This window comes from Lagopus muta, chromosome 4 (genome assembly GCF_023343835.1).
Source record: "Lagopus muta isolate bLagMut1 chromosome 4, bLagMut1 primary, whole genome shotgun sequence".
NCBI lineage: Eukaryota > Metazoa > Chordata > Aves > Galliformes > Phasianidae > Lagopus > Lagopus muta.
In genome coordinates, this window is record NC_064436.1 from 34,566,701 (window position 1) to 34,589,107 (window position 22,407).

Consider the following 22,407-nt stretch of genomic DNA (forward strand, 5'->3'; position numbering starts at 1 on the left):
GATTTAAATTATTCATGAATAAATTGGAACTAAACTGATCCTTACCTAATATTTACAAATACTTGGATAATTTATTCTGATGCTGGCTTATGATGTACTCATTATTTAATTTTCTATTTATTATTATTTTTACTGTATATGACATAATTTATTATAATTATAGAGGAAGATTCCCAGCTTGACCTGGCAGCCAGGAATTAAGAGCACTCTTAGTCAATCTAGCTTATGTATTAGATAAAATGCTGATTTCAGAGAGCTATGTCTGGCTAAAACAGAATGAGTGAAGTCAGTTACTGTTTTAGTCATACAAAGGTGCCCTTTTGCATTACCTTTGAATAATGCTGGCAAACAGCTGCAGCAATTTTTGCCTGCAATTACAGCTGTGATTGCCTTTGCTTTTCTGTCTTAGTTTGTCTTTCTGGAAACAGGTCTGTAGTTAAGTTCCCTGCCCTGAAGAAAAGGGCCTCAGAAAGGTCAGTTATGACAGCTTTCCTCAGATGACACACAGTTTATCCAGCTGATGTAACCATATGGCTTGACAGATCCGTAAAAAGCACTTTATTTTAAGCTTTTTTGTACTGCTAATTTTAGTAACATACTTCAGCAAAGGTGATAGCTTTTTTAAAAAGCTTCCAAACGTTGTATGTGTTTTTGTCTTACCTGCTTGTTGTCTCATGTCCACAAGTGACTGTATTAACTTTTTTCATTAAAATTGCATTTTGACATTTCTTGGAGCATCTACTATGAACTTGGAGTCTATTTTTGTTTAAAGACTTGTGTAACTTTATATGTGCATTTCTAGTGATTAATTTCCAGTCATGTTAGAAGTACCAGCTGCTACTGTAATCCTGAGAAATGTGATTTAAAAGGCATTTTTTTTAACAGAAAAGTTAAGAGAAAAGAAATAAACAATATAGTAAAAGAGAAGTGATATTTCAACATAATTTATGCTTACAGTTAAGTATAAATAAAACAAAGATGGTTATGGTACATCTTTGTAAACTATATTATTAGTGCCTTTTGAATCAACAGTTTTCTCAATGTGTTAAGAACAGCTGTGCTCTCCTCCTGGCTTGCTTGCTTTTTCCTTTTGGTGTTACTAGAATTGCATAATGAATCTCATCAGAAGACATTCTGGATAGTGATTTACTGGTCAACAGAGAAGATAACTGACTTCCCTGAACTGAGAGTATTTATCAGTGGATTTGTTCTTCAAGAAAAAATGCTCCTGAAAAGATCCTTTCTGTTAACTTCAGATCAGTTACATTGTGAAACAGCTTGAAGAAACTTAGTTTGACTGCTCAAAGTATTTATTTTTTTTTATTCTCAGCTGTGTTATGCCTTTAAAGTTACCATGCAATTATGCCAGCAACTGGTACAGAAGTGAAGCCATGAATCTGAAAGGATGCATTCAAGAGAATGAAGTCTGGTAATATGAATGGACTAGAAAAAAAAACATCAGATGTATGTTGTCTGAATTCAGAGGGTGTAAACATGAAGAACAGTGAGTAGAAGGGAATGATTGCAGTTGTGCAGCTGTTACAGAAATTTTTGGGGTTGAGGGTGAGGTTTGGGGGAGGGCAGATATTGCATAAAATTGCTTCCTAGGAGAATTTTAATGTTATTTCTGGGGAAGAGTTTCAAAGAAGATCAGATGGATTCATTTGTGGCTGTATTTCTAAGCTGTAGCAATATATACTGGGCTGTGCTTTGAAGGAGCTATACTTTTACTGCAGACATGGATTCTGTTATGGACTAGCATAATGGTTTGTAGGCACAAAAAAAATCTGAATGTAATGAGCAGTTGAACAGAGAGCACTTACAGCTCCTTGCAATACAAACAGCTTGTCATGATATATTAGTGGTACTGAGCACAGGGATCATCTAGGTGCAGACCATGAGATGTCCATTTAGAGCCTCATGGTAGAAGATCTGAGCACGTGGCACGATGCTTGAGGGCACACATTTGTGTGGGACAATGAACTGATGCAGCTTAGCACAGTACTTACTGATGAGGACATACGGTCTGTTTTATGAGGTGCTGGTATTTAAATGGATACAGGAGAGCCACAGGTTGACCTCTTCATTTAGGGTGTCTGGTCTGCTCTGTTTGCAGTTCAGTTACTAGTAGACATCTGTTTTGAGTTTGTGTCAAGGTGCTGGAGGGGGCTGCTGGGCTGCTTTGAGAGGAGAGGCCAGAACTGTTATGCTGAATATGGCTGATTCCAATGGCACAGCCAGCTGGCATGGCTGAACCCCTCAGCAGGACTTGGCAGTGCCTCAGGCACATTTAAGAAAGAGTGGAAAACACCAGAGGAGAGAGGAGGAGAAAACAATGAATAAGGAGCAGAGGAGGGAACACCAGGGTCAGAAGGAGGTGGTCTCTGTAGCCCTTGGAAAGCCTTGGCTGTTACTTTTCTGAACGACTGCTCTTGTGGAGGAGACACAGCATAGCAGGGAAAGAGAGAGGGGAGTGATAGGGATGAACTGCTGTGTGCTGACCACATGCTGCAGCTCATTACCTAAATCTATTGGCAATAAAGTAACTGACCCACAAAACCAATGGGTAAGCACTCTTCCTGTTTTCATCTTGACCCCTGGGCTTTCTCATTCATGTTTGTTTGCCTTGTTTTGTATTCTCCTCATCTCCTGCAGAGAGTAGAAAGTAAATGAAGATTAATTTAGTTATTTGATGGAGATAAGCAGTCATTTATCAGGTGATCTTAATAAAGGAATCTGAGGAGTCTTATCTAATGTTGAGATGAGGTTATTTGGGCTGCGGAGTCTTGTCCCTGAAAAGGATAGATGGAGAAACTGACTCTGAGGTACTTGGCCCTTGTGGGGCAAGCAACACAGGCTGGAATGCTAGTAGAGGCAGTGCTTAGGGTAACAGGGCAGGATGCAGAACCTGGAAGAGGCAGCCAGCAGCTGGTATCTTAGGAGTATGGCTTGTGGGAAGGGAAGTGAGAACAATGTTTGTATGTGCATCTGTTCTTAATAGTTTCTTTTTGAAGCGAGTCACCTGTTGCTTTGCAGTCAGATGGAGATAAATACTCCTTTTGTGGAAGACCATGTAATACAAGTACCTAATTCTGCAAAGATGCACACTGGAAACATTTTCCTCATTGAAACAGTGCCTGTGAGAGTGGCTTAGTTTAGAAGTAATAGTTCAACTAAGGGAAGTCATAAAAAAACTGATGGACAGGATTTATTTAGCTGTGTTTTGGGAAGGAAGACTTAAGTAGCAATTAAGCAATGATCTCATTTTTAGAGGGATATCTAGGGTGACTGAGACAGCTCAGTAAAATCAAACACTGCATTTCATTATTCCTTCTGAGTTCACTTAGGTTTTTCTCAGATACTATTTTAAGTGGTGATTGCTGTTTATTAGTTATTGTTGTATGACACTGGTATTGGAACTACTTTGAGAAATGGTTTAATATATTGCAGTTTGGTGTTTACCCCCTTTCAGAAGTGCTATAGACTTCTGACAGTAGAGTTTGCACTTGAATATATTAGCCATAATTTATGTAATCTATATCTTAACACATACTCTACTAAAGAGAGAAAATACCACAATTAGTGCTTTGACTTTAAGGTTCTATTTGTGCTAAATATCAAAATGAGAAAAATCTGTTCATAGCAGCATCATCCAATTATAGCATTGCTTGTATTAAAGAAGCATCCAAGTGTGCTTGTTTGGGATTTCCTTGGTCAAGCTGATCTGGAAACACAACCTGAGGGTAAAATTCCTGTTTCTAGGTTCCTATCTTAACTTAGTGGCCAAACTTCTCATGGTTTATGTCCAAGTTTCCTGATCATGTTGCAATCAGATTTGTAACTGTGTGGTAAAAGCTGGAATCAGTTCTTGTTAAACATGAACTTTTTTTTTTTTTTTTTTTTTTCAAGTAGGCTTTGATTATTATAGTAGGCAAGCATTACAAATGGTAACAGAGAAGATGGCATGCCTTAGTTTGGCACTGTATGCTTGCAGCATCTCAGGCCAAATTCTCAAAAAGAAACCGAAACAAACACATCAACAAAAACCAAGCAACCAACGCATCAATCTACAACCCTGAAAGAAAATGCAAAAAAAAAACCAACAACAAAAAAAAACTCTTAAAACTCTCAAACCAATAGCAACAAAGAAGTGAACAAATAAAAACAGCCCTGAAGATGATAATGTAAGGCATTGGATTATGGTTAGTGTTTTGGGGAGTGCTGCCTGGATATTTATTGAGATTTTGCAAGACAAGTTTGTATAATAAAGTTTGTAGGTAGAAAGTAAACCTGCAAGTTGCTTGTCTTCAGTCAAGAAGGAAAAACTTAAGTTGAAATTACATAGCTAATAATATAACTGTCTCTTGCTGAAGCTGTATTGCTCTGGTAGAATACCCATTAGAAATCTGTTTTGAGAGGGTAATAATAGGGATAGGGGTTTTAAAGGGAAGCATGCCCCAAATGTTGGATTGCTGGGCTGAGGTGAATGGGATGAGGTTCAAAAAGACCAAGTGTGGGGTCCTGCACTTTGGCCACAACACCCCCATGCAGCACTATAGGCTTGGGGATAAGTGGCTGGATGACTGTGAAGAGGAAAGGGACCTGGGGGTGTTGGTTGATGCTCGGCTGAACATGAGCCAACAGTGTGCCCAGGTGGCCAAGAGGGCCAATGGCATCCTGGCCTGCATCAGAAACAGTGTGGACAGCAGGAGCAGGGAGGTGATCATCCCCCTGTACTCAGCACTGGTGAAGCTGCACCTGGAGTATTGTGTGCAGTTTGGGGCCCCTCACTACAAAAAAGACATTGAGGCCCTGGAGCGTGTCCAGAGAAGGGCAACGAAACTGGTGAGGGGTCTGGAGCACAAGTCTTATGAGGAGCAGTTGAGGGAGCTGGGATTGTTCAGTCTGGAGAAGAGGAGGCTTCTTCAGTTGTAGCTGCACTCTACAACTTCCTGAAGGGAGGTTGTGGTGAGGAGGGGTTTCCTCTTCTCCCAGGCAACAAACAGGACCTGGGGAAACGGCCACAAATTGTACCAGAGAAGATTTAGATTGGACATAAGGAAGAACTTTTTCTCTCAGAGAGTGGTCAGGTGCTGGAATGGCTGCCCAGGGAGGTGGTGGAGTCGCCATCCCTGGCAGTGTTCAAGAGGTGTCTGGATGAGGAGCTACAAGATATGGTTTAATTTGTGGTAGCAATGGTAATGAGAAGACTGTTAGACTAGATGATCTAACAGGTTATTTCCAACCTTGTGATTCTATGATTCTATAAAATGAAAGGGAGCTGTCAGAGCAGAAAGTGGATGAATGCTGACGTGAGCAAAGCAGAGATGGTCAGCTGAAAGATGCTCTTAAGTACATATAAACCTTGTCCAGAATTCAGCTGTCCAAGGCTTAGTTCCATGAAGTATGAATATAAGCATTTGGCTTAGCTTTAAAAAATCACTGAGCTGAGAGTGTCTGGCAAAGCCATGAAGAAAAATGTCCACAATTTTGTTTGGATTTGTTTCTTACTATGATAGAAATAGCAACTCATGAACATGAAGGAAAAATCAAATTATGAGGTATGAGGAGGAAAAAATTGAGATTTAAAAGACAGCAATTAGAAAATATTGAGTATTGGCTTGGTCCAAGGAGTAACAGGAGGCAGCCTCCCTTTTCACATTTCATGATTGCCATGCCAGTAGGGACGAGAAATGTTTGACCTTTCTGTATACTGATTAAATTTTTAACAAATATATAAAAGTCATCTGTTATGCTGCTTGCAAAATGGTAGAAGCTGTTTAAACAGTAGGGAGGAGGGGATACATAAGATGTGGGAGGAAAATGAAAAGAGCTTTGAGATAGGGAACTAGATTATTATTGTCTGGAAAACAAAGGACCAAGTAGGTGAAAGGAGGAGACCTAAAAGCTCTATTTTATGTATGTATGTGTGTGTGAATATATAAAAAGGGTAGACTGAGTGTTAACTGAGTCTACCCTTTTTATATATTCACATACACACACATATAACCAAGAAAATTCAGAAATGTATTAGAGAGCAATTCTGGAAACCAGCAGCATCTAAAGGAACAGGACAAAGAGCTAGGAAGGGTGCAAGATGCCCTTTGATGTTCTTTAGAAAGGAAGTGGTGGAGTGTAGTGGGAGCTCAGGATGAAAGCAGGGCATCAACAGCAGCCACCCAAGTGGATTGTGTTACATTTGCCCAGTGAGAACAGGAGAAGGCTTTCCTGAAACAAATGGAGAAGGAGAGAGAGAGAATTCTCTGCGTTGTTCTTAGCTCGTTGCATCAGGCTTGTTTTAAGGTTTTGCAAGGCACGTTTTCATTTAATATCATAAGTGGGGTGTTCTTGTAGATTCTGTTTAATAGCAGTGTTTTAAAGCTTATGTCTTTGACAAACAGATTTAATCCACAAACAAAGCAGGCTTAAACTGCTTATGGCCCTTCAGAGATGTCTAATTTTTAATTTTATTTATTTATTCTGTCTATACCAGAAGTCCTGCTTTGGATGCTTTAAAACTGGCTTTTGGAGATCTTGCTGGAAGTTCTGGGCATCATTATTTTACTCTGTTGAAGCTCCAGTGGAGTTAACAGTTTGAAGTTATTTTAGAAGTGCCTTTGGTGACTTGAGGCAAGAAGGAATATATGCTATTACTATTCAGTTAATAATCTATTACAAGTGACTCTAGTTCTTGAAATCACTAATACATGAAGACCTGTTGAAAACATATGTAGATGTTCTCCAATGCCGTGATAAATTCTGGTCTGATTGGCTATCTCTAGTTCTGTTGTTAGGAAGTGATAATGTCTTTACCAGTTTGTGAATACTGCTGCTTGCAGGGGATTGTTATGGGATTTCTGGTCTTTTTTGCTTGTTTGTTTCTCCCCTCTGTCTTGCCAAGAGTGGAAGTTTTCCCCTTTCTGACTTGTTTGCAAGCAGCTGCAGTGATCAAAACTACCTCTCCAAGCCTTCATTTTTATAGAGTTGTGAATGTCTGCTTAAAAAATATTAAATGCAGGCATAAATATATAAATATAAGTAGCAATATCAAAAATTAAATCTGGAATAAATTAATGTTTAAGGTATTTGATATCATGTATGTGTAGATGAAGCTGTACATCAGAACTAATGGTGAAAATGCTTAATTTAGATTCACTGACTGCATTGTAATTCTGTAATAGGAACATCTGCAGGAATAAATTACAAATGTAGTAGGCTACTCTCCTCCAGAGTCGCTTAATAGTTTGTCATGAGAGCTTAAACACATATCCCTCCACAGCTTTCCAGCTGCAACAGGGAGTACAACAAAAACACTGTCAATCCAAAGCAGTAAAACTTGGTTTCTCTCACTCATAGAAATACAGATGAACAGTTCTGCAAATCAAGCTGATTTGCAGCAGAAATGCTACCCTGTAAGCCAGGATTGTTTTTGAGAAAGTCTAAAGGTATCTACAGCTAACATATGCATGCATAATAAGCTTCTAGAAATTTAGTAGAGATGCAAACAAACTTCTAGACTTGGGTCTGTGCACTGTGGGGTGCTTGAAGATCAAATGAAATCTTGGAAGAGATCTGCTGCATGGAGAAGATTCAAGTAATCTTACTGACACATCAGCCTCTTCCATTTCTAAGACAACATCTTGTCTTGCTGATTGTGGTCAGATATTTTAACAGGTGTTCTCTTGTTAGACATCCTGTTTCTTACATGCACTGACCACAACTTTTCCCTCTTCGTCCAAAATATATCCCTTTAGTTATGAATTACACTAGCTTTCTGGTCCCAATCCATCTTACCCTTACCAATTTTTCATTACTTTTTGGTGAGGCATAATCAAGTTAACCCCAAGTTACCAAGTAGCATCATGAGTAGCATTGCAGATCTATATACATATCTTTTTTTTAGTTTGTATGTATTTTTTATTTTCCATTGAACAAAGTCTTAATGTTATAAGTTAAAATTGAAGGTATAATGTTAACCATTTTGTTATGTGTGGTCTAAACAAAAAGGCTGTCAGGCATTTACTTGTATATCACTATAATTTTCCCTCTTGAAATTGGTATCCTGGCTATCACAGAACCACAGAATGGCCTGGATTGGAAGGGACCTTGAGGATCATGAGTCTCCAACCCCCCTGCCACATGCAGGGCCACCAACCTCCACATTTAATACTAGACAAGGGCCCCATCCAACCTGGCCTTGAACGCCTCCAGGGACGGGGATCCACAACCTCTCTGGGCAGCCTGTTCCAGCACCTCACCATTCTCATAGTAAAGAACTTCCCCCTGACATCCAACCTAAATCTCCCATCCCTCAACTTAAAACCATTTCCCCTTGTCCTGCAGTTATCTACCCTTTCAAAGAGTTGATTCCCCTCCTGTCTGTAAGCTCCCTTTAGGTACTAAAAGGCCACAATAAAGTCATCTCACAGCCTTCTTTTCTCCATTCTCCAGCTCCCTCAGCCTGTCTTTGTAGGAGAGGTGCTCCAGTCCCCTGATTATCTTCAGCTACTTCTGTTTATGCTACTTCCATAAATATTCTACTGTTACATATATATAACCTACTGCAGAATCAGACTTAGTTTTCCTGTAGTATCATGGATGTACTGTTTTAATTTAACTTTTTGCTTCAACAGTTCATTGAAGCAAAAATTAGTCAAGGTTAAACTGCATTTTCCAGAAAGAAATGATGAACTCTTTGCTGTATAAATGAAGCAGAAGTGCATCGACTTTCACATCCATCTCACATGAGGGGAAAAAGACTTTGAGGTGCTTTATTTTAAATGTTGTGCAAGCCAGTTGTTTTGCAGGCAAATACTTGCTGATGAAATTATGTTAGTAAACTTGCCTGCAATTTTAGGGAAAAAAAGTTCTGCTTGTAAAAGGAAAACATCAATAGCTTTTTAATTTATTTACTCTAACATTACTTTGCTTCTTCGTTATCATTTTTGACTGTACTCCACTGGGACTCTTCCAGATGAACTCCATGAAGTCTATCTAACAAAATTTGTCTTGAAGGTATATTTAACTTGGTTCATAACTCCTCGGCTTTGCTGATTTAAATACTCTTCAGTGGTTACCGTGAATAAGATTTTGCTTCTGAGATCGCATTTGGGAAGGTGAGAAAGCAGCCTGAAGGGTTCTTAAACCTTTACAAAAAGGCAACTTGCAGACTTGTCCCTCTGTTTACTGGTACTCAGCTGCTAGTGTACAATGTCAGTACCAAAATCCCTGCTGATTTCAGAGCAATAAGTAGAATTTGAGATAAACTCCACCATAAACCAAACCTGAATGATCACTATTTGCAGCGAAGTCTGAAGTAGAGCGTTTGGTGGTGTGATGAAGGGCTCCCATTGTGAATGCTGGGAAGGTTATTGGCTAGGCTGCAGCTTATGTGCTTTCTGCTGTGGAATGGATTTGTTTGCAGAACATGTGGTGGAAGGGATACAGCTGTGTTTACTAAATGTCCTAAGAAGTATATACTAAGATTGTATTTAGATGGAGGCAATCTTTTGGCATGAAAATGTGCAGCCATGTTAAAATTCTGAGGTAGACAAATAGAAATAGGTAATAAAACAAATTAAAAAATACCAAGTTATATGAAAAGTTCTCCCCTCGGGAAAGTATATATAGCTGTCAGATACGTTTGATATCAAGGCTGGATGTGGCCATCATATCATGAATGGCTTAGGTTGGAAGGGACTTTAAAGATCAGCTAGTTCCAACTGCTTGCCATGGGCAGGGTTGCCAGCCATTAGGTCAGACTGCTCAGAAACCTTGAATGCCTCATCGTAACAGGGAAGGGGGTGAGATGGGGGTAACATGGAGAAATGTGCAGTAATTTATGTCATGGACCAAGTCAGGCAGCACTGATGAACTTGTTGAGGCCGCTGTGGTAAAATAGATCATCTGCGTTTGACATTATTGGGCTAAACAGAAGATATTTCATCCCTTTCTACCTGGCCTTGAATTAGCTTAAGCTTCCAGGTGCTTATCAATGTTCTCAAGGTAGCTTGCTTGTACTATATGTTGTTATTTCTGAATCTGACTTTGCATACTTACAGTTTGTAGGAATTTAGATAGAGGTTTCTCAGAAATGTGCCAATTGACCTGGAACTGATGATTTTCTTGCTTCAAATAACAAGTGCTAATGTCTGCCTTGACTGTAAAAATAACATCTGAACTATGACTTATAAAAAGGACAGTAATTTTCTTCTGTGAGTCTTGTGTATGTGTGACAATGGAAATCTCTTGTTCATATATTTCTCACCTCTTGCCTCAAACGTGGCTTTCATAGATGCATCTGCTAGGCACCAAAACTCCCCCTAAAATGTAAGTATCATTGTTTCTTTCATAACTGAAGAGACTTAGAGACCATGCAGTCTATAGCAAGAAAATATGAAGAGTCTCCATGACTAAAGTATTACAAGATGTCCTACTAAATGTCATTTTAAAGCTGCGTCCTCGCTCAGGCTTGATTTGTAGCAGAAACGTTCAAAAAAGTCCCGTCCATCTGCAGAACTCCGAATGGCTGTGTTGTGGCACAAATCAGGCTGTAGATGGCAGCGTTGCTGCATGCCAAAGGCCATCCCCTGCTCGCTCAGCTCTGAAAGGGTTTGATCGGAGCTTTTGAAAACATGTATTTGGTATAGGATATGGCAAGGGTTTGATAGCGCTCATTTCTCCATAGAATTGAATATCAGGAAGATACAACGTGAGAAGGGTTAAAATGTGCATGCAATGGTGCTTCCAAATGCATTGGTTGCGTGGTTTCCTCTCTTGTAGGAACAGTAAAAGCTGGGTCTCTTTCAGCTCCCTATGAGACCTGCACTGACAAATAATTTCTTAAAGAATTTCCTTATTTTCATCTTTGGGGGGTTTGGATATCTTCTAAGAGATTTCTAAAAATACTACTACAGCAATGATGTTCTGGAAGACACTGAAAAACCACAGAAGCTGGTAGAAATAAGTCTGGATTTGTAGCCTCCTGGCCTTATGTGGAAGACATCCCTATACAGGGATACAGGCCAGCAGTTTGACTTTGTGTAGTGGATACGCTTGTTATTTTTATGGTAGTCCTACTGAAAGACATGACAGTAAATAAAAGCAGGTTTTTGAGGTAGTGTTTTCCTTTCCTTTATTAATTGTTTGGCTGTTTCTGATAGTAATTACACCTTGAATAATTCCAGGAATTAGGGTTGAGGTGAAAAACAGATGGGATGAGCTTGATGTGACAGCTAAATTGCAGAGACTGATAGAAGCATTCGTGTAAGGCAAGGCAGGCTGTGCATCACTTCTTTAGCTGTCCTGCCTGGCTTGGCTACCTTCCAGATCGGAAGCCAAGTACAATAAGATTTAAAAAATGATAATAATTAAGAAAGTATCCAGTGACTATGCTGGGAGGTTTTAATTACAAATTTACAGGGATTATCGGCCATAGTCTCTGTAATACAGTCTTTTCTTGGTACTGCCAGCTGCACTGAGGCCACTGGTCAGGTCTGCAGTTTGCAAAGAATCATTATACTGTCCCTTGCCTGCACATAGGTGTACTAACAAGGTTTCCATCTTTCCAGTCAACATTGTTTTTGCATCTTGATCAGGTAATGGTCTAGCTCGGTATGCCTGTCTAAGACATGAATTAAACCATATTGCTGAAGTAAGTCTGAAACAAAGTCCTTGGCCCATACTTCTGTAGCTCTTGTAGGCAGCTGTTCATTTGGCACATTGCCCCACAGTCCTCTTCCCATGCTGGATGCTTGTTTATATTCTCTGTCCCCCGCTGTGTGAGGCTGGCCTGTTCCCTGCGCATCTAAGTCACAAGAAAGATGAGGACCATGGTGCCTTCAGGGTCGAATTGTGTATGAGATGGACCTTGAAGGAGTAACTAAAAGGACATCTTTGAGCCACAGGTATGTAGTGGAACAGCCAATTCTCAGTGAGGTTTTGGCCCAGTTTCTGGAGATGGTCCAGAGCAAAGCAGATTCTGATAATTACGCTATTTCTAAGGTAGCAGCAAGTGGAGGCTGCTTTTAAGCCTCAGATCTACAGAGAAGTTTAGCTCTCTGACTGAAATTCTGTGGAAGTGAAATATATCTGAAGGAAAGAGAGCTCAAGGAGCAGCAAGATGGAAGAATGTGTTTGAGAATGTGTTTGAGGGGTGTAAGGGAATGAGAAGTTCTACTCTTGAGAATGTATAACTTTTTAAAAATCTTGAGTGGTATGGCACAGGAAAGAAGTATATTTATTAAAATTAAAACACATGAAAAATGTTTCATGAATATGTAAAGTAAAAAGGCAGATAAACTTGCTGAGTTTACAGTAATCAATCAGCTATTTTGAAAAGACTTAGGTGGCAGTCATGTGAAAGAGAAGGCAAAGCACTCTTTTAAGAGGCATATTACTGAACTACCGAACTACTGAATTTTTCTTAGCATATCATGTTTCATTTTTTTCACTTTACACGGTGCTGAGCTTGGAAAGGAAAATATCAAGAAAGCATCATTAATTCATCAGCTAGAAACAGAGACTGAAATATAGCTGGCAGTAAAAGCATCTTCAGTCTTATTAGGACAAATTTTGATTGACTGTTCTTGGAAAGGAGTGCTATTTCAGTTTGTCACAGTTATTCTGGGTAAATGGTTATGGGCAATACTGCTTTCACTTCATGTTTTTGATTCCACAAAATTATGTCTACTGCTTTTGCAGTAACCATCTTATAACTTCCTGGGTTTTTTGTTTTTAATAATACATTTTAGCAATTACAAATGCTCCTAGAGCTTTTGTTCTTAGAAATTGTACTGCAGTTACTGTTATCTGCTTTATTTCTCCGATAGATGACCCTAAGCCATTGTGAAATTACTTCTGCATGAAATACAAAAACCTTAGAATAAATATTCTTATTTATACTTAGCCATGCAGAATAATTTCTTTGCTTATTCTGGGAAATGTAAGATGGCTACTTCTTATGGATTGCATTTGAACCTACTAGTGCCAGCATTCTAATGTACAAATCAAGCAGATAAAACACTTGAACTCCAATTGGGACCAGTTGTATTTTGTGCTCTTGTATTAACTGTGTACAGGCTAATAGAAACAGTATTGATATTTTATACTTGCTGTATTTTTTGTTTTTATTATATACTTTCTATGTTATAATAACATGTGTACTCAACTTTTTGTTCCTTAAAGCCAGTAACTGGATGTTTCTCATACCTAAACTAGTTAGAACTGTGTTCCAAATTCTGATGAATTTTTTTTTAAGGCTAAGAAATCCACTTTGTGGTTTCACTTTTAAGAGTCTCTCTGCCTCAGCTGGTCTCTGTAATGAGGACAGGGTTCATTAGCAGCTGCATTGAATGCTATTGCTCTGAAAAGATTTGATAGATCGTCTCAGCCTTGCTGGTTCTTGTGGAGAATGAAATAAGGGAGATGTGATCATTTACAAGATTCTCTCAAAAAATAAGGAACAGTCCCTATTACAAATAAATTTGGATGAATCCTACAGATAGCCTGAGCACATGGGATTTGATTGCTTGTATTTCTGGGAGTGCCCTTTGGAATTTGGCCATTGGCATGCAGATATAGGAAGTTGAGTAATTTCTGCAATAATTAGCTAATCACCATGCATTGGCTGCTAGGCAATAAGCAATGTAAGTCATTAAACCTGGTGTTCATTAAATCTGGTCTTTCTGGAGCAAGTGAGTAGATCAATGATACATCTCTGCGCTGTTCAGTTGTGAGTAAATATAGCATCTGCTAAGATGTAAACTATTGTTTACATACTGTAAACTATTATTTTTCATATAATAATAAAAAAAAGGCACTGGAATGTAACCTTCAGTGATAGGCATTGAGTTAAAAGATGGGTTTAAAACTGAGTGATGAAAATGAAATGAGACATTATCATTAGCACTAATGTGGGACTGTGGCAGATCTGATAGTTGATTTTTCTTTTTTTTCCCCTCTTTCTATATTAGGAGTCTTAAAAGGGGGGCAACACAGCTTCTTTTGATTCTTCTGTAAAACACAAAACCTGCTGCAAACTTCTGAGCTATTTCCTTGTAAGTTGTTGCCTAATTACACTCCCTGTTAATCAGCGTTTACTTGGTTCATTCGCTGTTTGAATTATTGCTTAATAGGCCACATCTTAAGTGACAGAGGTGTGCAAGTAAGTATGTTTTTGTCCAGTTGTCTTTGTTTTTATGATTTCCAATCTGTCTGTAACATCTTCGAGGAACAGGAAGCAAAGGTAGGGAAGGGTGTTTCAGGAGGCTTTTGGCTGCTGCATCTCTAGTGACACCTTGTGGGATGTTTTGCAGGATCTTCAATTTCTCTTCAAGGAATAAATAAACTGAAATACTTATTTGACAAAAACTTGTCCAGACACTCCACAGTGGGATATGGTTAAGTTTTTACACCGGTCTGGAGTGTTGCTCTCCCCAACCTCAGGAATGGCATTTTAACTGGGAGTTGGTAGGATGAAATGCAAAACCAAGATGCTATTTGGCAACTAAGGACAGCAAAGAACTGAAAGATGGTACTTGGTTCATCATATTCTGATTATGTTGGATTTTCCTTCACAACATTTTTTAGGTTTGCTACGCTCTAGGTCAGATCTTCACCCAAGTGATGACACCAAGCTGAGTGATGTGGTAGACACATTTAGAAGGAGGAGATGCCATACAGATGGATGGATCTTGACAAACTTGAAAGATTGGCCTGTGTGAACCCCATGAGGCTCTGCATAGCAAAGTGCAAGTTTTTGTACTTAAGTTGGAGTAATCCCAGATATGCAAACAGACTGGGAGAAGAACTCCTTGAGAGTAGCCTTGTTGAGAAGGACCCAGGGGTCCTGGTGGATGAAAAACTGAACAAGAGCTGTGCTTTTGCAGCTCAGGAGGCCAGTGGTACCATTGGCTCTATCAGAAGAGGGGTAGCCAGCAGGGGCAGGGAGGTGATTGTCGTTCTCTACTCTGCCCTTGTGAGGCCCCATCTGCATCCAAGTCTGGGCCCCCAATACAGAAAAGACAGAGAGTTGTTGGAGAGGGTCCAGAGGAGCCACAGAGATGATCAGGAGGCTGGAGCACCTCCCCTATGAGGACAATCTGAGGGAGCTGGGCTTGTTCAGCCTGGAGAAGACTGCTGGGTGACCTTATTGCAGCCTTCCAGTACCTAAAAGGAGCCTCTAAACAGGAGGGAAGCCAACTCTTTACAAGGGTAGATAATGGCAGAACAAGTGGAAGTGGTTTTCAGTTGAAGCAGGGAAGATTTAGGCTGGATGTCAGGGGGAAGTTCTTTACAGAGTGAGTGGTGAGGTGCTGGAACAGGCTGCCCAGAGAGGTTGTGGATGCCCCATTCCCGGAGGTGTTCAATGCCAGGTTGGATGGGGCCCTGGGCAACCTGGTCTAGAACCAGATCTGAGATTGGTGGCCCTGCCTGTGGCAGGGCAGTTGGAACTTAGTGATCCTTGGGGTCCCTTCCAACCCAAACCATTCTATGATGATTCTGTGATTCAGGTTTAGAGCTGAGGTTTCAGAACTGAGATAGCAAATTAACTGAAGTATCTTTTCTCAGCATACTGTATGTGTTTCTCTGTTTGTTTGTTTGTTTGTTTTAACTGATATATAAGTGGTCTTTACTTGAAAATAATTGCTAATCTTTCTGAATTATTTGGCAGTATAATCAGACTTTTAGTCCTGCTTCTGGAACAAGAAACAAGTACCACAGCACTCTAGCTGATCTTTTGCAAACAGCAGTTAAAATGGAATCTCCATTAACAGAGTCCTGGCTTATGATTTTTGTTTTGCTAGTTTTTCCCCAGTGTGAAAGGATGAAGCCTATTGAAGTAACCTCACCTTGCTGACTCAGCTAGTCATAAATGCAACAGAGCTTCACATCAGACTGTTCCTCTGAACTACTCTAGGCAAAAAGGGATGGAGGTAATGCACTTGAAATAAGCAGGTCCTTTGGGCTATAACTAACACCTTAGCTTATTTTTTTTCTTGAAACATTAATCACACTACAAACAACACCTTCCTCCCCCCCTCCTCCCACCCCCATAACCTATTTGACTATTTGGCATGCTTTTAACATTCCATTTTGTGTTGCACCAGGTAAGACAGTAACTTCTTTATTTAGCTTTGAGTTCTGGGTATGTAGCAGCTTTAAAAGTAACATCTATACAGTTTCACATTCTGTGGCTACATGCCACTAAGAGTTGTTCCTGGAACTTGAGGACTTCCAGTGATATGTAGTCTATATGAAGGTTCCAGGGTGAAAGTTGTCATTTTCATCAGTGAGATTTGTGAATGTCATGAAAAATAAGTATTGGATGTTTTTTCTTCTGCTCCATTGAAGGCATCAAGACCTTTCAGTTCAGTGAGTTCAGAACCTTACTGTAGATGCAGGGCAGATGTAAGGTGAAAGGAGAGAGCTGGGGAAGACCTTTCCCAAAGGTGCTCAGAACCCAAGTATGAGTAGGCGGTGAGGTGAGCTGAGGCAGTGGAGAGAACTAAGTGGTTTTTTTCTTCAGATGTATGACTTGTTATTTTCAACAGAATTTTGAAGCCAGTAGCGATGATTTTCCAGAAGTGAAGTAGTAATATTAGGCTGGAGAAGAACGACCAAGCAGAGTCTGTTCTACATCAGCACTCTAAAGCAGATAGACTACTGGGAATACAAGGTGTGATGCTGCCTGAAGGACAGGCACATAGACATTCAGGCCATACATCTGATGTGTGTCCAGCATAAAGTCCAGGGTACTGATCTTTAGTGTGTCAGCAACTGCTTGTGATACAAACACAGCACAAGCACCAATGCTTGCGGAGTAGGCTGTTCCTCTATGACATTTGTCTTTCCTTGTGCTTGTGGGTGAGGCCAGGGTGTCCAGCTGTGCAGAGGGTGGAATGGAGAGCAAATGGGCAACGGATTTTGGTAATCCTCTGTGTCTCGCCTTGCCTGAAAGCATAGGCTCCATTCTACAAGGAGGACTCCTCTGCAAATGAGGATGAAGCTGAAGTTTTTGCCCAGTGCCTGGGAACAGTGGCAAAGGGAAGACAAGCTGTTGCTGAAGTTGGATATTGATTGATTGAGGGGCAGTAATTACACATCCTTCTCCTTTCCTTTGGTGCACAGTATTTTTACTCTTGTCATTTTCATCAGAAACTTAATTTTGCAATTAATATGACTGTTGTAACTAGTGGTTTTAATTAACTATTATTTTCAAATGGGTCACTTCTTAGAAAATTTCTAACCAGATTCATTGCTGTGCTTATAAGGGAGGAGACTATAATGTGAGAAATGTAGCAAAATAAATCTCTTGAAAAGTGGTTGGAAAACAATACCAATATTTAAAAAAAGATTTACTGTTGCTGCCTTGCCTAGCAGAATGTTTTATCTGTGTTTTTATAAATACCATGAACATAAATTTAACTTTGTCCTTTACTGACTGCAAAGGAGGAATCAGAGACTTGTCTTCAAGAAACTGTTATGAATTCTCTTCCAATAAGGCAGAGCTGAGTTGATTTTTGCTTTGTCTAAACACATAGCTTCTCCTTCCTTTGAGTGCTATTTTTCATTCTCCTTGTCCACCCCAAGGCATTCTGCTTTTGTGGAGTTGCATGATTAGGCCTTCAACTGATGTGCTTGATTCTATTACTAGTGTTTTTGTTTCCTGTGTCACTGCAGACACATGAGCATGAGGAAAGTAAATGGGTCACTGAGACATGAGCATGAGGAAAGTAAACAGGGGTCTCTAATATCTGGAAAGAATCTCTAGCATCTAGAAGAAAAATCTGGTAATTCCCATTCCAATAAAAAGCCATTCATAAAATCAATTTATGAATGAAAAACAGTTTTGCAAAGAGGAGTACTAATTTAATAGTCTAATTTTACTAATTTTTCACAAGCAAGTTGGTGGAAGTGTTGTACAGCAACTTATCTGGAGAAAGGAAGCTATTGATGCGCTCCATATTTCTTTCACCTCGACTGTCATACTCTGTACCAATAAAACCTCTGTTGTCAGAGGACGGAATTCACTATGAGCAGTAAGCTGTACAAGTTTCTTATGCCTCTTGCATGGAAGTAGACAGCATGACTTGGTGAGGAAGCAGTGTGATTCAATGGCAGATCAGCCTCCAGTTTTATCCTGCAGATTTCTACCTCGGATTTCTACCTTTCTACCTCTACCTGCAGATTTCTACCTCGGTGGGAATCTTGCAGTCAGTTACTAAAAACCCTATCTCCTGGTGTTTCACATTCAAGGCAGAAGGTGTCCCGTGTTCTCACAGCCTACATACGAAACATCCTACGTAGTTCCTAACCACCCTCCTACTTTCACTCTGCGGGGGAGTTTGTCTTTACTAGAAACAGTAATTGCAAACGTGAACTTCATATTTACTGAAAGCGGTAGACTGCTTCACCCTGACTCATGGAAAGGAGCCCAGGTATTGGGTAATGGCTCGCTTCTTGATAATCCATTTCTCATCTTGCACAATCTTTGAAACGAAGGCCAGACTTCTGTGCCAGATTCAATGGTAGAGGTGATGCATAGGGCTGCTCCGTCTTCGCCAGGATATAGGATGGAGCGATGAACTGCAGGAGTGTTGCTGACTGGTGAAAGCAGCCTAGTATTGGCTCAGCTGGGTTTCAGAGTGAAGGCTCAAATATCAGCATGTCTTCTAGTTTCAGTTTTAGAATAACAAATCCAGTTTGCTTCTTGTACCTCCAGCTGAAATAAAAACTGTTACTTTTGTGCTCTCCTTGTTTCACCTCCCTAATGAATCTTTGGCTCCCTTTTTATTTTTTTCTTACCTACTATTTTTAATTTTTTTTTTTAATGTACATTGATGTTTTACTTCAGCAGGAAATCCCCTTTTTTAATGCAATGTAATGAGTCATAACTGCTGTTTGCTTCAAGCTGTTTGCTTCAAGCTGAAGGGGATTCCAACTATTTAGTTGTATTACTGCTATATATAATCCTGTTCCACTGTGTAGGTTGTAGCTTTGCAAGAGAGAAAGGTTTGACAGAGCTGTAGGTTGAACAAGCCATGTTGCCACCAGTTTTGTTTAATAAATTGGAGATTAATAGTTATTCCAGTGAGTAGTAAGCAGCTTAGGAATTCAATAGGTCAAAATACATCTCAAATTGAAAAAAGATGCTGAGCATTTTAGTATCTTGAAAGGTCTGTAGGGGTGCAGGGAGGTTGGAGGTTGGGGGAGGGGGGGAATAGGGGAACAATACATGATAGCTTGTGAGTCCAGTAACAAATATTATTATTTCTTCAGCAAGAAGCGCAGTCTGGTTTGACTTTTTGTGTGTGCTTGGAATCAAAAGTGAATTGCTCAAATTTTTTTTTTTTTTTTTCTGGTATGGAAGAACGGTTTGAAATTCTTTCACTATAAATGTGTTGATCTTTGTGTCAGCATTACTGTTGTTTTAGCACATGTTACTTTAAGCTGCTGTCTTCTGAAACCTCCCTCTACCATATTCTGTTATCTGGAGTGACTGTACTGATACTGTGTGCCAGAGTATTAATCACCTTTCAAAACTTCGTGTGCCTGCAGGAGATGGAAATTTTTGTTTGCAATAGCCTTTGGTCCTTTGCTTTTCTCTGCTATTTAAACAGAATTCAGCAACACCAGTTATCTAGGAACAAAATGAAATATAACCTGAAGTCACCATTTAAAAGCAAGCTGTGGCAGTATCTTCAGTATTAAGATGTGTAAGGGAGTGGTTGTATGTTGAGATATGGTGGTTATTAACCATTGAAAGGGACCACGAGATTGCTGAAGGTACCACAGTAACACTCTTGAGTTTAGAAAGAGTCATATTACTGGTTTTACAGCATATTGCTGTAAAGGAAATAAGTTAATAAAAGCCACAGAGATGTACAATTTCCCATTGCCTTTGACTAATGTTTTTAGAGAAAGAACGTATAAAAATGATCTTAGTTGAAGATGAGGGGATTTCCTTAGGAAGAACACTTCTAAAATGCATTCAAGAAGGTCTTGCTCCAATCCAGTGACCTCAGGTTGTTTTCTAAGAGTGAGAAATGTCAGCCCAGATGAATGGGAGACCAGAGAGCAAAATGCCCAAGCCACTTCTGGGACTTAATGTTTTGTGGGTTTTTATTTATTTATTTATTTTTTGAAGGAATTCAATTGCTAAAGATTCTGAATCTCATAGCAATGCTCACAGATAATTACTTAGCTTAGCTGCAGCCCACTTGAGGTAGCTGGACCCAAAAGAGCTGGGCTACCCAGCAGGACAGAAAAACTCAAACTGCACAACTTGCACCAGGGTGATGTGGTGAGGAGGCCGTTGGGTGAGTCTGTCTCAAATCACTCTAGGTCTGGGAACTGACTAGAATGGCTTCACCACTGCACTGGTGAAGGTAATGCTATCTGAGTAACACTTGGCTTCCCATTTAGCAAGTGCAGGTGAGGTTGTCTTAGGGCCCAATGTCATAACCATATGATGCTGAACAGAAACTGCTAAGCCCCCCACAGCATAACACCCACACGGATCTAGAGCACAAACTTTGAAAATACTCCATTTCTGTCTTGTCTGGATAGTCCTCTCATACAGGTTGCATTTTCCTTCACTATTTCTCTCTGATTTGCAGAAGCTGGATACGTCTTTTCAGGAACATAGGGTGAGCTAAACTTGAATGTCTGCTAGCACTTGAAAAACTAATAGTGATGGGACATCTATTAGACTAACTGGCTGTCTGCTGTGATTTAAGGCAGCTTGAAAAGTAAGATGCACAGAAATGTATTGCACAGAGTAAGATTGTAATTCATAGGTAGATACATACACCTAGGTTATAAACTAATCTTCAGTACTTAATGCTTTTGTTTGTTTGTTTTCTTTTTAAGGTTATTATTGCAGGGGAAGCACACAAGGGAAGTAAAGCTATTTGCTATAGCCTCCTACTGCTCCAAGCACTTGTCTCTTTTTTTTCCCTTAATAAAAAAAAGAATAAAAAGAGCAACCTTATCTCCACTACAGCAAATGGCTTTTCCTTGCATCATTTAAAACATTTAACAACCTTTTCCTTTACCATTCAATGAATTTTTACATTTTTTTTATTGTTCCCCAGTGCCTATACATTGCCTCTGTCTATGTTTTATGAGTAAAATCTGAATAACACAAAGGTGCTTTTTCCATAAAATTAAGGTCATATGAGGTGGAAATAGCAGCCTTAGATCAGGAGAGCCTTCATTTTTATTACCCTTTCTTTTGGTAACAGGAAACAGTTCTAAGGTGGTTTTCTTAAAGGATGTTGTATGGGAATTCTTGCCTTTACAAATTTTTGTTGATGTTGTCCGATTGCTTATGTAATAGGGAACTGTATTAGAAATGATTGGATCTAGCTTCTAATGGTGAACTCCCTCTCCATTGTGGGTTTTAACTTTGCCACACTCACTTCTATGTCTTGCACAATCATACAGTGAAGTAGATATTATTCTTGATTTTACAAAGAGGGAAAATTCATATATCTTATAGTAGAAGGGGGTGATTGTTTTGACTGTTATGATGTTATGTTATGTACTGGGAGAAGAACTCTTTGAGGAGTATCCCTGCTGAGAAGGACCTAGGGGTTCTGGTAGATGAAAAATTTAACATGAGCCAGCAGCATGCTCTCACAGACTGGAAGGCCAATGGTATTCTGGGTTCCATCAGAAGAGGGGTGGCCAGCAGGGACAGTGAGTTGATTGTCCCTCTCTGTTCTGCCCTCATGAGATCCTGGCTGGAGTAATGCATCCAAGTCTGGGCCCCGACACAAGAAAGATGTGGAGCTATTGGAGAGGGTCCAGAGAACGGTATTAGTGGTGGTGAAAAAAAGATCATCAGATTATCCAGAGAGCCTAGAAAATACATTTATCTTCTGAAATGCAGTGGAGGCGTCACCCTTCACTGTCTTTTTCTCCTATAAGATACATTTTTTTCCTTGTCCACTGACAATCAGGATAGCTCCTATGAAATATCTGCATTTCCACTGTTTTCCCTTGGTCACCTGCAAGCGTGACCCAGGAGAAGGGATCTCTCTATATTCAACTCAGTGCCAATAGCAAAGCAGTTCTTACTGGGTACATTAGGTCTTACTTTGTGTTTTCTTCCATTTTTTAAATCCAGGACCTCTTGTGTCTTGTGCTTAGTTGGCTATTTACAGTCCACAGTTGAGGTGTTAGTTGACAATGACATTGATAAGCTTACTTATCAATGGAGGGAGGGGCATTTTTACACAATACTGTTTGATATCATTCGGTTTTCCTCTATTCGGTATCATTTGCCACCATGATCATCCAGTTCCAATAATGCTTTAGGTAATGTAGCCTAACATTTGCTGTACTTGAATTCCACTCCCTATACAGAGGGACAAGTAACTGTAGTGAAGAGTGGTTACT

The 22,407-nt window shown here is 39.7% G+C and overlaps 1 protein-coding gene across 3 annotated transcripts in view; it reads left to right on the forward strand.

Moving 5' to 3' along the window:
* Positions 1-2,378: 2,378 nt before the first annotated feature.
* TNIP3 (TNFAIP3 interacting protein 3) overlaps positions 2,379-22,407 on the forward strand; it is an 85,530-nt gene continuing 65,501 nt past the window's right edge. The window contains exon 1 of one of the 3 annotated variants that reach the window (XM_048941282.1): positions 2,379-2,566. In XM_048941282.1, the coding sequence (XP_048797239.1) occupies positions 2,483-2,566 (84 nt within the window). In that variant the 5' untranslated portion in view covers positions 2,379-2,482. The remainder of the gene's footprint in view (positions 2,567-22,407) is intronic. The other 2 variants (XM_048941283.1, XM_048941285.1) reach the window with 2 other exon arrangements.